The following is a 16,393-nucleotide window of genomic DNA, read 5'->3' as shown; positions in this document are numbered from 1 at the left end:
CTGTGGTGCGCGGGTTCGTGGTTCGTGGTGCTGGGATTCTGGTTATCGGCACGTTACAAAGTACGAAAGTCACAAGGAATTTGTACGAATTAAAGTTGATTCGGTTCACTTGGCCCATTCAGCGTGGATACCGATTTTCCTCTCTTTCTTCCTTTCCTTTCCCTATCGTGGAATGACTTATGGTCAACACTACTACTTGGTAACTCTTTTCCCCTTACCAGATCCCCTTTCTATGCACTCCATCAACTCCACAATCCCAGAATCCGTTGGGCGTGTGATTGCCACCTACAAGTCCAAGTTGACAGGGGCTTGTCCGATGACTTGTCATGCCACAAATCCATTCCCGCAAAAGCGAGACAAGCCGATCTTGAACTTGTTGCCCCGCGCCGATTCCCGGATGTCAACCCATGAATCCATCTTTTTGGTTCCCCCAAACTGGCAATTGGGAACGGCTTCTTCTCCCTTGACAAGTCCAGACCCTCTTTCTCTTGCCGCAACTTGGTAGCGAGTTCCCCTTCTTTGCGACTTCGGAACTGGGGCTATGTTATTACTCGTCCTTGTGCCCCAGTGCTGGATACCCAAGGGACCGCTAATTCTGACAATTGTCCCACCTATCTTATCCACATCTGACAAGCGATTGATACGATTAGATATGATTAATTTCCGTGGCCCTGATTATCGGGCTGCCACGGCCTGCACGGCTTTCGTACTCCGTACAACTTCACTTTCTTTTTCCGGCTCTCCCATCCGGCGTCCGCCGTAGAGCATACATGAGACCATGCAGGCTCGTATCAAGACACTTGGCTTACGTTTCGATGTTTGCAAAGATGGAAGAAAGATCGAGATTCGTATGATATCCATCTTTCATAGGTCTGCGGTTGGGCTGAGGGTGATTACTTACTGCACATACTACTCGATAGTCTTGTCAGTCCGGAGTAGAGGATGCAGAAGCTAGTCCAGTCAGTGTCTCGTCTCCATCGGCTCCGATTACGGCGATTCTAAGGAACCCAGTGCGCCAGTTTCTACTCGTAGTTTCCAGGATCCAGGTTTCTGGCACAATCTGCGCTACAATGGCGTTTCCCTGTCTCCCCGTCGTAGTCCCAGTCGTGCCAAACCTCGCCTCCTTGACAGCCCCTCCCTTCTCTGGCTCCTTGTTCTCCAAACTCAGATTGATAATGGCCGCGTCATCTAATCTTATCTTGATGGAGAATTATCAATCAGATAATTTGCCCTAGGTGGGTGCTTGGTGCCATGGTGTTTCGGTTATGGGCCATACTCTGGGCATTACTCCACGGCTGAGCCATCCTGTAATATATCATCTCAACCCCCTTCAGGCTGCCATGCATCTGCAGCCTCACTACCTCGTACTTGTTTGCAGCAAAGCTCAAATCAATTACGAGGAAAAGAGTCCTCGCTAGCACGTGGGCTGCCAGAATCCCGGCCATTCCCCGATCCTTCATCAGCAACCGGCGCCGAAGCCTGACGAATAGCATTCTCCTGTGGTATGTCCAAGTCCAGGCGAGCTTGGTTTGCCGGAAAAGGAGTCGCTCTGGCGTACGCATCGAGAGTCTCCCTCCCAGCAATTCCGTCAGGAGCAACGTTTCAAGTGCATTGGCGGCGTCAAAAAAAAGTGACGTGGTTTGCTATGGATGTTTTAAGGCTGGGTCTACGGCCGACAATAATCTTCAACATGTGTGGCCCATGACTGCTCATCACATACCTTCCTGCGAGTCCGGGGTTGTGGCCCAACCCACGACTAACACAACAACACCTTACAAAGGCGAGGAGCAATACGCAATTGCGAAAGAGAATGCATTGCATATAATCAGTTGTTTTGTGCCATTAGTACCGCCTGCCACCAGTTACCTGCATAAGCATTGATTCGTTCCTCGCTTTTCCTCAGTTTGCATGAGACGCCCAACCTTTTTTCGTCTTGGAAAACATCAGAACCACCAAGTGTCGATAATTCTCAACATCTTATTCAACGATATCGGAAAAAAGAGTGGCCCTGCCGGTGTAGACTGCCCGAGATGCAGAAAAAGACAAATCCATGCTTTTTGGAGCCAGAGCCAGTATTGTTCTGCAGACCATTTCATTGCATCCCTCCTTTTCACCATTCGGTCCCTTCACCCACATAAATATAGTCGGGATTTGTAGCCACCTGTAGCATTAATGGTGTCCTAACGTCGCACTTGGTCTGAATCATACTCAGTTGGCGATGCTTGGGACGCTCTCTCACGAAGCTGATGACGCAAAGCGGGCAGATGCCGTCTTCTGGCATTAATGAACCAGTTGCTTATCTACACGGAATCAAATGTCAGTCTGTGCTCCCTCTAAATTCAAGGGGCAATAGTACCTGGGCAATAGAAAGACCTGTGGATTGAGCAAATTGTTGCTTGTCCTCCTCCGTCGGGTACGGATGCTCCAAGTGCGCCAGGAACCATTGTCGCAAGAAGTCTGTAACATGCTTTGGCAAGTTTCCCCTTCGTCTCCTGCCGGGCAGACCGCACCCTTCATTCGATACAGTCGGAGAGACCGGATGGTGGGAGCCAGTTGGCGAAGGGAGATAATCGCCTGCATACGACGAGGGGTATGTGACATTGCCACGATACTCATACACTGATGGCGGGTATCTTGAATACTCCATCTGCGGAGCGTTCGGTCTATTCGTTTGCGGATAGCTCTGTCCATAACGGTGGGGTGGGTCGTAATACGATGGTGTTTCCGTCTTGTATGAGTAGCCCTCGTGACCAGTGGGCGGTCCACCAGAAGAACCGTATCCGTAGGAACCTGTCGATGAGAAGGACGGGCTGTAAGGGCTCATCCGGTCGAAATTTCGAATGGGAGGTAAACCTGGGGTCGCCCTGGTAGGTGAAAATTGGGTTTGGATGGTACACGGGGGACGCTGTTGAGGACCATATGGACTGACGATGTCAGAATAGTGGGAAGTCGAGTTCCATGACGGGTTCTGTCTGTGATGGCGCGGAGCAGTGTATGCCGAGTCACCACTCTGAGCAGACATGTTGTCAAAGGACTCAATCCCGTTTCCATTCTGCGATCGTTCAGGCGAAGGGGGCTCAATTTTTAATGGCCTGGCTGCCGGTTGGAAGGTTCTCCTCGTCATATTGTCTCCTTGAGTAACGGATATAGATTCGCTGGCTGTTATAGGGTCGATTGACGGTTCAACGTTGGATCCCAGGAGCTAATCGGCATCAGCACAATCTTTGTTACAGGTGTCGTGTCCAGCTCACCTCGCGAAATGGCGGCAACTGTTGTTGTTGCTGTTGTGAAAGAAAAATTTTGGATTCCCCGATGTGATGATTCGAGCGCGGTATCCTGGTTGCCCCAAAGTCAGAAGGACAGACGTAAGAAGCGTAGGGATCCATGAAAGCAAAAAAAGAGGGAGAAAGACGTAAAACTTGAACGAGACACGAGCGATCCTTGTGTTGAAGAGTGAGGATATGTGGCAGTGAACTATGTCAGACCAGGATATCCTGCTTTGCATCCACGGGCTTATGTGCTACCAGAAGGCCCGTCAAAGGAGGACGGTGAACGGGGAAAGGTGGTGCATTACCGAGATGCCAGTGCTGCAGACCTCAGAAGATCAGTGTCAAATGTATCCATGACAGCGATGACACGGCCTTGTTGGGAAGAGTAAGTGGGATTGCTGCGCAACGTAGGGAAATGAATTTCAGAACCGTGGACGTTGAGAACACACTTACCAGGCAAATAAGTCAAGCGAAGAGATGAGCAGTCAAAATGATGGTAGACCTCGTGTCTATTTGAGAGAATATCGGTCTGGGAGCAGTTCACACTGTGTGAAGGCTTCAGATGTGGATTCGCTATCCGCAAGTGAAATGGAATGAGAGTCGAGGTCGACTTCTCAGAATTGATGGATCCTCTTCGAAATATAGTAACAGCATTTTCGTCCTGGGGACGCCTATGTCCTCTTGGGCGAGCAGGTGTAGTAGTGGCGGCATGGTGGAGCAGAGATGGCTAGTCTTAGAAAGGTGGTCTGGAGGTAGATGGTATGCATGGGTGCACAGTTTCCCAGGGAGGGTCCGTGGTGGAACGGTGAAGAGGGCAGCACGGAGTGACCAGGGTCATGGAGAGTAGCAAGTCTCCATGAGGGAGGTCCCAGATCCCGGCCCCAGCAGGATTTTTGTCGATCTGGCAGATGGAAAAGAGACACTGGGGTTTGATTGAGATGCAGACGGACTTGCTGCGGACAGTGTGATTTGCACATGGCGCACAAGGACGAATCAAATTTCCGCTCTCACCGAGAAGCAGAGTATTTGTTGGTGGTGGTGGTGGTGGTGGTGGTCTCGGACGAGTCCACTTGGCCATATCGACGAGATGGTTCTGTGGCTAGGTCAACGCGAAAAGATGTAGGGGACGAGCTCTCGGTCAGGAGATAGGGTTGGCTGACCCTGTGAACGGGAGTAGGTGACGCACAGGAAGAGGAAAGGCAACGCAAGGGGGCTGAAGCGACTGAGGAACGCACATGGTAGGGTGTGGTGGATTGAGGAGAGTATCTTGGTTGCAAGCATTGAGCTGAACAGGGGAAACAAAACTGACTGATTTGAACGAAAAGAGCCGCTATTGGTCGTACTCCTCATGAGGGAATGGAAGAGCAGTATCAGAAAGCAAATGGGCGGGGCAGCAGTTGGGTGACAGGATGAGGCCGTTCATGTTAGATGGTACTTGGGGGTATTGAGCAAAGAAGGAGCAAGGGGGGGCATTCGGGAGAGCAGGACGCCATGGATCGGGCGGCGTCAAAGGAGCTGCATGGTGGAAGAGAGACAGCGGGCTTTTCAAGACTCGACCTGATGACTATAAGTTCTCCTTCTCTTTTGCGAGGTTCAATGGTGGACGTATTGTGGGACTTGAAAGTTGCTCTTCTGAGTGAGGATTTGTTCAGGAATTGCATTCGGTGGTAGGAGTTGCCTTTTCATGAGACGGGGAGCTGACGATGGTCTGTGTCTGTGGCTAGACGTTGCGGGACTTGAGAGCTGTTGTTTCATTCCCTCACCGATAGTGCAAGCAGTGTTCCTGGACAGGCTGTACAAGACAAGCAAGACAAGGCACACCAGGTAAGGTAAGGAAAGTCAATTTTGAGGTCAGAAGTTGGACAGGGTTCTAGGATGGCAAGGATGCTCAGGGTGCAGCCATTGACTGGCGGCGCGGGAGGTGAATGGCTGCATTGGCGAGTGGCCCTAATCCCATTTTGTCTGTCACCATCGTGAACGGCGTTCATTTCACACCCCTTCGCTACCACAAGCTCGCTAGACAGAAAGCTCCATATTTCTTACCTAGGAACCAGCCCTAGGCTATTACCTTTGCGTACAAGATCTCTTCCCCATCGCCACCGTTTCTTGCGTCTGTTGGCGTCACACTGCGGAAGGACCAAAAAAAGCTGCCTCATCACTGCTGCGCTCGCAGCTGTCAGCTGTTTGGCCCTCAACCTCCTTACTTCGAGACAACAGGTGGTAGCAAGCTAAGCTGAGGACGACCTCTTTGATGTCCAAGCTCCTTCAATGGCTGACGGCTTGCATGCAGTCCCAAATCGCAGTAAATGTCGCCTCCCGCATCTGACCACATTCCCGGGTCTTCCCCCCTCACTCTGCCAGGGTTGCCATTGTCTTCCACCTCTCAGGAACAGCAGTTTTCCCGCTCGCGGATGTCACATTTCGGGGCCTTTGTGTTACGCTGCCAGTCTTTCCTTAGATTTGAATCGATGTTACTGCGCGATCCGCACCGAGATTTGGGTCATGCTTGGTGGCACATACTCACGGTTGTGCAACTCGTTCATCTGAGCTGTCTCCCCCAGCTCCCTCAGAACACTCAGCTCTGGACGTCACCCAATGTTAATCCACTCGAGCCTCCGACGAGTGGATTCCGCCAGGATCTGCCGCACAGAATCTGACTCGTCAACCGTTTGCGCCTGAGTCTTTTTGACCGCCTCGTCGTCTCCTCTGTGGAGGGCCCATCTCGGTCGAATCATGCACAAGTGCTAACGCAACCACTTTCCATGTAAGATACACGTCAAAAACGCAATCACCAATAGTGACCCGGCAAATGGGCCTCTATGTTGGCCTGTGTCTCCCTCACAGAGCTGGGAGTCTGGGAACCGAGTGTGACCATGCCCGGTAGATCACTCGGAGACACGCTTTCCCCAGCCTGCGAAAGTTTGTTCAAAATAGGGCCCCTCGGAAAGTTCAAGAGAGGTGGGCATAGATCTCCAGGTCGCAGCAGCTGCCATACGCAGTGAAAGCAGATGTCGGACACGTGGCGTTGGTCAATCACGCCCTGTTTGTTCGGAAGCATATCAGTTGGCAACATCTTCCATAAAGGCTCTCTGCATCAATGTTGTACGTCAACACTTTAAAATTGCCTGGCATGCTGTCAAGTGCCCTAGGTCAGTTTGCTTCGCCCTAGTCCCCTCGAAACCGGAGAGGAGAAACTTTGCCTGGCCCTGCGGTAAATGCATAGGGGATTCGCGGCTCGTATGAGTGCTCTGGTGTCGAGTATTGGATAAGAGCACTGTTTGACTGCGCGTTGACAGCTTCCTAGGGAAAGTCTATGTTGCAGAGGAGCCAACTAGGCTCCATCTCCATCTCCACCTCCATCGTATCGTTTCTCGCATTTCCACCAGCTGAGGCTTACACCCCCTGCGGTTCAATAGTGCGATCTTTTACAAGGACAGATCAACCGGGGCAATGCAAGGTTCTCTCCTCGCGTCGATCGGTGAGTCTGGACTCGCCAGATATGGGAACGAGGCCCGAGTGCTCCTCCTGGGTGGGGAAGGGGTTTCCTGTACCTCGTACTGGCTAGTATGTGCCAACGCCACCACCAACTCATGGTTTCGTGGAGTCGTTGCCCCGAACAGACCATGGCTGTGCTAGCTGGAACCTACATGCGACTGCAACTAATCCCGAGTTGGACTTGGCTGGCACCTGGTCAGTGCGCATGAGGGCGATGAACTCAGTCATCTGGCAGTTCTACTGGGATCGACCGCATGCCGCAAAGTGAGGCTTTGGACTTGGCGATCTCATGGACATGCAGCGAACGTGTCATTTTTTCGGGTCTCACCAATAGCGAAAGATGCCGTGCGACACCGAAAGCGCCACACGGCCAATGTCAATTAGTGGAGTCCAGATCACAATTCATACTTGGCCAGGATGGGAGGTTTGGACTTCGTGTTGGCGCGCAAATGTGTCCACTCGGAGGAAAGGTGCTATGATGGGCCTTTTTGTTTTCTTTTCGCTTGTTGGCCGGACTCTGCTTTTCAAGGTACGTGAAGGTTCCCCTGTCATTGCACATACCCTGCTGGTTTTAGCGCTTAGATCGACCTGCTTACCCACATATATGCACATCAGACACACATTGCAAGGGATAGGGGAGAGACGGACAAGGATCGCTGAAACTCATCGGATCGCCGTGTAGCTCTCAGAGAAACTTTGGCCATGCATGCACCTGTCCACTCGCCGTACCACGCGACGATTGACTGACTGCATTTTTCTGCACGGTGCTTTGGAACTTGTCTGTCAATCAATCTTGTCTGATGCACCGGTCCAGGAACACTTGACTTGACTGAACTTTGACTGCCGTTGAGCCCATCCCCCTTCCGACCGACCAACCTACCGACCGTGTTTCCGTCTTGCTTTGCCATGACAGGACAAGACAAGACAGGCGAGGACAGGTGATTGATGAACCTTTTTTTTTTGACTGATATCTCCGCTGATTGCCTCTGTGATTGACGGACGGATGGCTTTTATGGAACTTTCGGGCTTTCGAGACAAGGATAGAGGGAGAAAGCGAGAGGCAGAGCGAGGGAGACAGAGAGAGGAAGATTACGAGGTACATGTACAAACATCACAAGAGAAAAGGGAGGCGGGGGGCGATAAGGCCCCTGGGTTTGAGGAGGGCTGGTCCGGTGTAGGCAGGTACTGGATCGATGATAAGGATATATGTATGCCTGTTTGTAGCCATGATGGGTACATCTGTAAGATCACATATAGGATATACCTTCCGGAATTTCTTAGGTTGCTCTGCTTTGCTCTATGCCCTAGGTCGGGACGGGGGGCCACGATCCAAGATCTACGATCCACGCGTCGCAAAGCAACAACTAGATTAGCGAGGGCAGACGGTACGCCCGGTTCAGCGGGCTGACTTGGGGGGAAAGGTGAGCATTTGAAGGAATGTGAACATATCTGTGCAGCTGTGCATCTCTTGTCGTATTGTATATACAAATATAGTATGTATGTTCATCCGTGACAATCATCGGGTCTGGGGGACTGTCCGCCCAAATCCTGTTTGCTCTAGACTGCCCTAAACTGGGTATCAGCCTCGATACATTAGGTTCGCAACCTTCAGAGCTTCCATTGCCCTGCGCTGCAGTATTTCCTTCTTGCCGCCCACACCCGTCGCTGAGGATTTGCGCCAATCGACCATCCTTTGCTCTCTGGGCATCCAAAATGGCTTGTACGGCGGCTCAGACTTGAGGAACATGATTCTCCTCAGCAGCTCTGAATCTCCTTTCTCCTCGTGACTAACAATATCGCCGTCAGGGGATACCGAACCTCTCGACTGTAACGCTGCGAGCTCAGCGTCTTCACCCTCTTGGTATTCTGTAGCTGTAACATCCAACCCGGCAAGAAGTCTCTTTTCCTCTTCTTCGTCAATTTTGGTCCAAGCGGCAATCTGATCTTGACGTGTTTGGCGAAATGTCTCATTCCAGAGCAATAGGTTTGCAACATTCTCCCCTTCTACCTGTTTGACTTGTAACAGGATCCACTTCAACAGTGTTGCCGACGTGCCTTGATCACCATATCGTGTGACGCCGACGTGCCACAACGCTCGACTGATGGCTGGCGAGACAGGTGCTCCATAGCGGCGCAGGAACAGATAGCACCAGTAGACTCTGCGGAGTGCAGCCCGGGGGGTGGCGACATTCGAAGTTGCAAATGAGAGGGCAAGATGACCTATCAGATCAATTACTTCATCTCTGCTGGGTAAGCTCCAATCGCTCGACGCATCTTCTGGTTTTGAAGACGAGACTGTTTTACTTCCCACTGGAGTGCTGAGATTCGCAAACGTACCAGTTCGAAGGGATGGCCTTGGAACAAGAAGGTGAGGTGTCCTTAACGCTAACTTGAACAGCGGATTGGTCTCCAGGAGGTGGCAGATAAAGCCAAACGATGCTGTGCTTTTGTGTATCATCCTCCGTGATAAGATCTTGAAGGCTGAAAGATCTTTGTTTGAACTCTCGATCAGCTCTGCCAATGCCTCGTGGCCTGCAAGGTGAGCATTCTGAATGCGTTTATCGATCAAGCTTGGAGATAAGCCCGATTTCAATATCGACTGGCCAGTGCATTTACTGTCCAACGCAGGTAGCAGTTCCTCTGCTCTACTCGATAGTCTCGCAAGATTTCGAAGGAGGATGTGGTTGTTCGGCAGAGCCATACAAGCTGGATCAAGAACAGCGCGATCCAGGAAGTCTTCAGTAAACTCTGGTATCGACCGCAGCAGGTTTTCAAAGAGGTCGAGAAACCGCATCCCGTCCTCTATTTTCACGGATTGTTGACGATCTGAAGAGAGATGCATTGCAGTCCAGGCAAATGCCAACAGACGTTGATCTTGTAGTAGGGAGCTTCTCGTAGATTGCGCAGAAGCCCACGCCTCCTCTGTCAGAGAGACATTATAACCTGGTGATCCAAGAATGGCCAGTGTACCACACCAGTGGTGCCATAGGTACTTGTACAGCATCGTGCGGGATTCCACCGACATGTTCAGCAACTTCTCCGTTATATCAACCAAGGCGAGCTGTAAAACCTCCGAGTCGGCCTTTGCCAGCCTTTCGGCGAGTATTCGTCCTACTTTCTCGTGAAGATTGTGTTGACAGGCATAATGGAGCTGTTTCAGCGTAATCCGACGAATGACGGGAATGTCAGACTTCGGTGCCCATGGGAGGAGACGCCACAATAACTTCCGGCACCAGCCACGGTAGTATCTCAGTGTCGCAAACTTCGAGAAGAGTCCGGCCAGAAAGGGCGGCCCAAGGTCGGTAATGCGCAAAATTGTAGAGCGATCGAGCGATTCCAGAATTCCGTAGATCAGGTACATTTGAGCATTGGCCTTCACCTTTTTCTTCTTGCCGTGGGTGTCGGTTAGCCGTACCTCCGTTAGACTGACCAACTCGCTAATGACCTCCTTCAGATCATTTACGTTGAGTAGGCCTAGCTCAGTAGCAGAACAAAGAGCATCATGCAAGACTCCCCAGGAAGTCGCGTCCCAAGTACGACCGAGAAGGCCGCGCATTAATTCAAGGATATATGATGTTCCCGGTGGATGAAATATTGGGTCGCATATGTACGATGCGATCTCGTGTATCTGGAATTCCGCCTCGAGGATATGTTTCGGTATCGCAGCTCGGACATGACGATTTTCACGCAGATTGACTCCTCCATCCTGAACCCAGTCTTTAATTTCGACTAGGGTTTTGCAGTGAGACAGTTGATTCGTCTCGTTTTCAGATGTTTTCCTCGACTTTGATATTGTCTCTTCTGGTTGGCGTGCGACAATCGCGGGCTTTGTGAGGGCGGGCGAGCTTTCAAAGGGAAAAAGCCATGACGGTAGGACTCGCGGAGAAGCTACAGGTCACACAGTAAGATTGGTTTCTTCGAGCGATTTGCCTCATGAGGTGCATACCTGAGTCTCCGGCCTCTCCATGCTGGGGAGACTGCCACCAAGCTAGCTTGTTCGCAGAGCTTCCGAGGACAATTGAAGGATCAGCTGCGATACCCCCGGGGCTGGCATATGCCAGACTTGTATTTTTGCGTCTCGCAGCGCGCCGCTGTGCCTCCAGGGGACCTGGCACGCTGCTGCCATACCGCTTGTGGTGACCGAACCGATTGAAGGTGTCTGTCAAGAGTGCGTCGGATATCCACACAAACCTCGGGGTTTGGTTTGAGATGCAGCTCGCTGCAGAAAGACTTTTAGTCATAACATTAGGGCGATGGCAAAGAACACCGCAGCACGCGACTGAGGTTGAGCTGCGGTGATGGTTTGCGGAAGATTATGTCAATTGAGCACGAGTCGGAGCGGAAAAGAGTTGCTCATGTCGCGCTAATGCTGCACCGTAGGTACTACGAACGACCTGCTCCCCCGTACCTGCACATTCACGTGACATTCTGACATTCACATATTGCAGTCATTCCATTGGATCTCTGCACTTTATTACAATAAATCATCAACACCATAGGACTCTTCACGATGCAGGCATCTTGGAAAGGTTAATAACACTTTGAAATTCCCTATTAATCACCTACCCATTCCCACCCATGTAAAACACCGTTTCCCACTATTCCTCCAGCCACCAGATGATCCGTCTCCTCTATAAGCCCCCCATTTTACTCCGGCCAAATGTGTACTCATCCAAGACCTCCTCCCGGGTATCTCTGTATTTTGTCGTAGCGCCATATTCCTGGCAAATCTTTGCTGGTGATTATTCGTCCCTACATGTCAGTAAACTCGTTCCCTGTCATTCATTAGTGCGCCAATGTCAATGCAATACTGCCCTGCTGCCAATAATCCCCCTAGCTCTGTGTCTAGAATACTTCACGTCCTCGAATCCGGAAAGGCGTCGTAACTGGCGTAGATGTGGTGGTAGACGTCATAGTGGTGGTCTCGGTGACAGATTGTGTGGTTGTCACAAATGCTGTCGAAATGCTGGCTGGAAAACCATCAGCCAGGGCTAAGCTTGTCGAGATAGCGATATTCATGTTATCGCCTGTATCGGCAGGAGCGGGAGTCGCTATTGTCGTGAGAGTGGTGCCTGGAAGGGCTGCGACTTGCGAAAAGGCCGAAGATGCACTGGTAGGAGTGGGCGTGTCCGTGGTTGTAGGAGTTACGCTTGAGAATAGCGGGCCAGTATTCCTTGGAGTCACAGCGGCGTACAAGGTAATGGTCCTCATACCATTTCTGAATGGCCTCGGACCTCCATCAGGACAAGGGTCGACGTATATCGATCTCCCGGCAGACACCATTGACTGCAAGCTTGGGTCTGCCGACAAAAACGTGGATGTGACATCCGGGGCGCTGCTTAGAGCGACTAAATTCGTCGGTACACCATTGGGTCCCGTCACGGTGATGGTAACCCACTCGGTGACTGTGGTAGTTGCTAACCCGCCATTCGATCCCATGGTCGAAGTGAACTGGCCGAAGGATGTCACAGTAGGTGAGATCGGAGGTAGATCGGAGGTTGACAGGCCAGTTGAGGGGGAGGAGGTCGTGGTCGTGGTCGTCGTGGTCGTCGTGGTCGTCGTGGAGGAAGAGACACTTGTAGCCACTGCATCGATTGTATTTGGAGTCGATATGCTGGATGTTTCGGTCGTGGTTGACATGGTAGATTCTGTGGTTGTCGTCGTAGCATCCAAAGAAGAGGTAGTCGTGGTAGATGTGGAGCTTGAAACTGGTATTTGGTTTGCTGGGTCCGGTGAGTGCGAGTTAAGAGGACAGAGGATTTGTTCAGCCAGGCCAGGGCCAGATGTGATAGGATTACAACCAGGCAAAGCTGAAATCATTCCGTGCACCGGCTCGTCAAAGACTGATGGCTGTTCGAGGCAGTCACGCGGGAAGTTGGTATCGTCGCTGGGAGCGATGTGAGAGCACGCGCTCACCACCCCGCCGTTGTCTGTGTAGAGACAGTCTTGGACTGCACCATCTAGTATGTCCATGGTCCAGCCGTTCAAGAAATCGCCATGGAAGCCGTAACCAGTATCATCACCATTGGAGAAGACAAATTTGCCACCGCCCGATTGGTCAACCGCGTTTGTCCAGTAAAGAACCCTGTATTTGAAGTAAGCTTCGGACCATCGCGGTACTGGGAGAGTGCTAACTCGAAAAATAGGCCAGGAATAGGAACCGGATGGGAAGGAGGGCAGACACCGTAGTCGATGCCTGACAAGTATGCGACGTGGGCGCTGTTTTCGAGATAAAGATTCACTCCATCCCAGCAGGACTGAAAGTTGATCTGAGCTCGCATGCCATTGACACAGTCGGATCGAAACATATAGTGTTCTTCTGGAATATCGTTAGCTTCGTTAATGCAGCGGAAACTTACCCTGTTCAGAGGTTAGCAACTGATGCTTTACGGTTATGCAGGGAAATACGAACCTATCGGCCACAGGCCTGGTATCCATGTATGTCAAGGTCGTATTGTCGTAGGATCGCTGTCGAGTGTCGCCCGTGATCATCTTGAATCCGGGAGGGAATGGGACCGTGTTGGAAGAGTTGCCCCCGCGACCTCATTGAACAATCAGTAACCAAACGAGTTGGAGGTGGATGCTCTGCGTACCGACGTAATATACTGTCATTCCGTAGTTGGGCACTTCCTCGAACGAGCCGTTTGCGTGAGCAAAGTATAGTTGTGGAGTCCAATAGGCCGATTTGTCCTCCTGGACTTCGCATGTCGAACAGGTCGAGGTTTGGAGAGAATCGAAGGTGGAGAATTGGTTGACATCTGGGCAGTCAGCATAATGGTCGACCTTGGAGCTCACTGTACTGACTGCTACCGCCCGCAAACTTGTGCACATGTCCAGACACATCGCCCGGGTTAAGAATGGGATCCACTCGAGAAGTCTGAGAGACGCTGCAGGCCATGCGCCAGTAGGCATGTGAGAGGCTGGGTAGCAATGCGAGGGGCCATAGGGACTGTGAAAAGTCCAAGAACTTCATATTAGAAGAGTAAAGCTGAGCGGAAATTTAGACGTTGATTCAAATGGACAGAAGAGGAAGAAGTTATGTCCACGCAGCAGAGGTGAGCAGCGCCCATATACAATGAACAGAAGAGCCTCTCTGATATCTCCGTAAACAAGCAATTATGACGACGATGTTCAGCAGCACGCTTCGCTCCATATGCACCTAGGCCGGCAACAGACTTACCTGGTGGGGAAAACAATGCCAGGATATTCACGAGGCCTTTTGCCTTTGAACTCTAATTCCAAAACAACCTAACCAACAACAGCAAATGTGGCAGCGGTTGTACGTGAGTAGAGCCTAGATTCCCCGTTGCTGCCGAGGAATGGCTTCCTAGTCGGTGGCAGAGTTGAGCAGTAAGCAGTTATAATCCCCGGCATCTTCAGAGTCAGAGTTCAGGACTCGTAATGACGTTGACAGCAATAGAAGCAAAGAAGACATGATGAACATGCCAAACGCAAGGGATCGACGTGCCAGGTTGGCTTGTTCATGCCCATATCTAACAGGGATTTATGTCGCAAGATTGACCGACCTCGATTCGGCCTTTATGAGTGCACGAGACACCCCGGGTTGGAGCTGCAACTGATGTAAGTCCTTGACAAAGACTGGAGGCGTACGTGGACACGGAATCTTGGTTGAACGAAGCAAGAAATCAAGGAGGAGCAACTAGCGCTGCTGGTGGATTTGGACCCCTTCACCTCGTGCTCGCGTGGAGCTTGCGATGTGGAGTATGGGTGTCGACACTGGGTTACCTCGACGGGAAGAAAGGCCTTCAGATTGCTTGGTCGCTGGGGCGACAATCGAGGAGAGTCGTCGCCTCTAGAGAGGAGCAAGTGTTTGTTGACAACCTGGCGGCAGCTGAAGAAAAGACTTGAAGTGGCGTTGAACTAAAGTCGGAGGGAGTCCGATGAACCATTCGTGAACCCAAACCTTGGTACAAGATTCGCTCCATGATTGGCTCCAATCAACTCAACCAATTTCCCCAGATCTCGGCTAATTGGGCGAGCAGGAGAATCGTCTTGTAGTCTCAAATCAACGCGCGAATTTGGCGAACTGTCGCAATTGCGATCGCCTTGTGGGAAGCGGAGGGTCCAATCTCTTCGGCTATCACGTCCCCTCTCGCTAGTGAACAAGCAGAAGATCGAGAACGTAGTGAAGACGTCAAGGTGGGGATGGCATGTACCCAGAAGTAGGTACGGAGTATATATCCATTATTGTCTATCCAAAACTGCGCAAGCTGACGTGGAAGGCATCTCCCTTCTTTCTGGGGAGAGCAACTCTTGTAATTGGGTCCATCGCGTCGACAACTGCAGGGTCACCAGGATTATTCCTCACACTCTTAACTTCTTCGTTTACCGGCCAGCCAAAGATGCCAGTGAAGCTAAGCACCTTGGCTCCAGGGGCGTTATCATCTGGAAGCGTTTCGACAACTGATGTCCAAGTTAGTCGACCAGGGGAGTCCGTTCCACGCTTGACAATAATACTCACCCCAGCCGCTTGCGTATCCACTGCAGGCAGTTTTGGTTGTGTAGAATTTTGCAAGGTGGAGGAACGAGTCCTCCAATGCCGATTTCTGCTCTTGACTCGCATCCTCTGGTACCCTGAAGGATTCTACCACGGTGACAGACGCTTGATAGACACTCGTGGCATCGGAGGTGAAGTTTACGTGCGCTGGCCACTTTCAGTCCTCTTTCCGGCAAGAATAAAGTAGCATCTTGGACGAACTCACTGACAACTGGTGGTCCATTGTCGAAGGTGATCACATTGACCAGGTTTTCTTGCATAGCTGCAAAATTTTGGCTGTTGACCAGGTCTTGGTGGTGTTTGATGTCCTCCCAGTCTTTCACAGGATTAGCGGCTCCATCTAGACTGCGGAGTAGCTGGAGAGGGGTGGATGGAAAGTTGATTTCCACCACAGCTTACCAACCACGACGACGAGGGCACTTGGATCTTCGTCTTGAATACCCTTGACATAAAATTAGGACGTTGGTCATGCTCCAAGTGCCATTCTTACCCAAAAGCCACGAAGAAATCCCGGCTGTTGCTTCACTATGTCCAAAGTCTTCTGGAGGAATTGGGCAGCCGAGGAGCCAGCCTTCCTGGGGTCTTGTCCAGGGATCAGAGAGAACTGCGCAATTTCCGTTGCAATCGGCATGGTGGTGTTATTTGGCCAAAGACTGTGTCGATGCAGACTCGATAACCAGCTTTGTCTTTCCGCTTTCCTGCAATATGTTGAAGCTGATCAAAGCAGTCCATTGTGTCGAATATATGTGTGGCATCAAGGCTGTAGCGGACCGCCCTCCGCTGGCCTTGCTTACCTTTTGACAAATCCTTGGGGCCAGGTGATTGAATGCGTACTCGTACTTGTTAGAGGACTTTGGGGACATTGAACATTCGAGGACGTCAACCCAGCAACGTTAGCCCCTACGTGTGCAGTCTTCCAACCCATCGGCCTAATCCTCCATCATTTATCAGTGTTGCACGCTTCTGCAATCAGCTCAAGTCCAAATGTGTTCATCCATGCATCTTTCAATCCTGCTGAGGCTTGTTGTTTCTCGGCAAAGCTTTAGCCAGCATGGCTGCTCGTGTCTTTTTCGTCTCCGGCTCTTTTCGCAGCGGCTGAGTCAGCTCTCGC

General features: G+C 51.3%; 4 protein-coding genes across 4 annotated transcripts; all 4 read right to left on the bottom strand.

Moving 5' to 3' along the window:
* Positions 1 to 2,317: 2,317 nt before the first annotated feature.
* Positions 2,318 to 3,386, bottom strand: AYO21_08328 (hypothetical protein; the record flags this gene model as incomplete). Its single annotated transcript, XM_022658273.1, has 2 exons — positions 2,318 to 3,202; positions 3,252 to 3,386. 2 exons carry the CDS (start codon positions 3,384 to 3,386, stop codon positions 2,318 to 2,320), a joined length of 1,020 nt encoding a protein of 339 aa, XP_022509426.1.
* A 4,957-nt stretch (positions 3,387 to 8,343) lies between these two features.
* On the bottom strand, positions 8,344 to 11,005 carry AYO21_08327 (hypothetical protein; the record flags this gene model as incomplete). The annotated part of the gene is made up of 2 exons (XM_022658272.1): positions 8,344 to 10,652; positions 10,711 to 11,005. 2 exons carry the CDS (start codon positions 11,003 to 11,005, stop codon positions 8,344 to 8,346), a joined length of 2,604 nt encoding a protein of 867 aa, XP_022509425.1.
* A 604-nt stretch (positions 11,006 to 11,609) lies between these two features.
* On the bottom strand, positions 11,610 to 13,676 carry AYO21_08326 (hypothetical protein; the record flags this gene model as incomplete). Its single annotated transcript, XM_022658271.1, has 4 exons — positions 11,610 to 12,849; positions 12,900 to 13,124; positions 13,177 to 13,306; positions 13,358 to 13,676. The coding sequence occupies 4 exons, from the start codon at positions 13,674 to 13,676 to the stop codon at positions 11,610 to 11,612; spliced, it is 1,914 nt and encodes a 637-aa protein (XP_022509424.1).
* Positions 13,677 to 14,976: 1,300 nt separating this feature from the next.
* On the bottom strand, positions 14,977 to 15,913 carry AYO21_08325 (hypothetical protein; the record flags this gene model as incomplete). The annotated part of the gene is made up of 5 exons (XM_022658270.1): positions 14,977 to 15,188; positions 15,247 to 15,429; positions 15,488 to 15,622; positions 15,682 to 15,724; positions 15,773 to 15,913. The coding sequence occupies 5 exons, from the start codon at positions 15,911 to 15,913 to the stop codon at positions 14,977 to 14,979; spliced, it is 714 nt and encodes a 237-aa protein (XP_022509423.1).
* Positions 15,914 to 16,393: the final 480 nt, after the last annotated feature.

The sequence above is a fragment of the Fonsecaea monophora genome, assembly GCF_001642475.1.
Source record: "Fonsecaea monophora strain CBS 269.37 chromosome Unknown Scaff71, whole genome shotgun sequence".
Taxonomy (NCBI): Eukaryota; Fungi; Ascomycota; class Eurotiomycetes; order Chaetothyriales; family Herpotrichiellaceae; genus Fonsecaea; species Fonsecaea monophora.
Note: the sequence above shows the minus strand (reverse complement) of the source record. Positions and strands in the feature narration are given on the sequence as shown.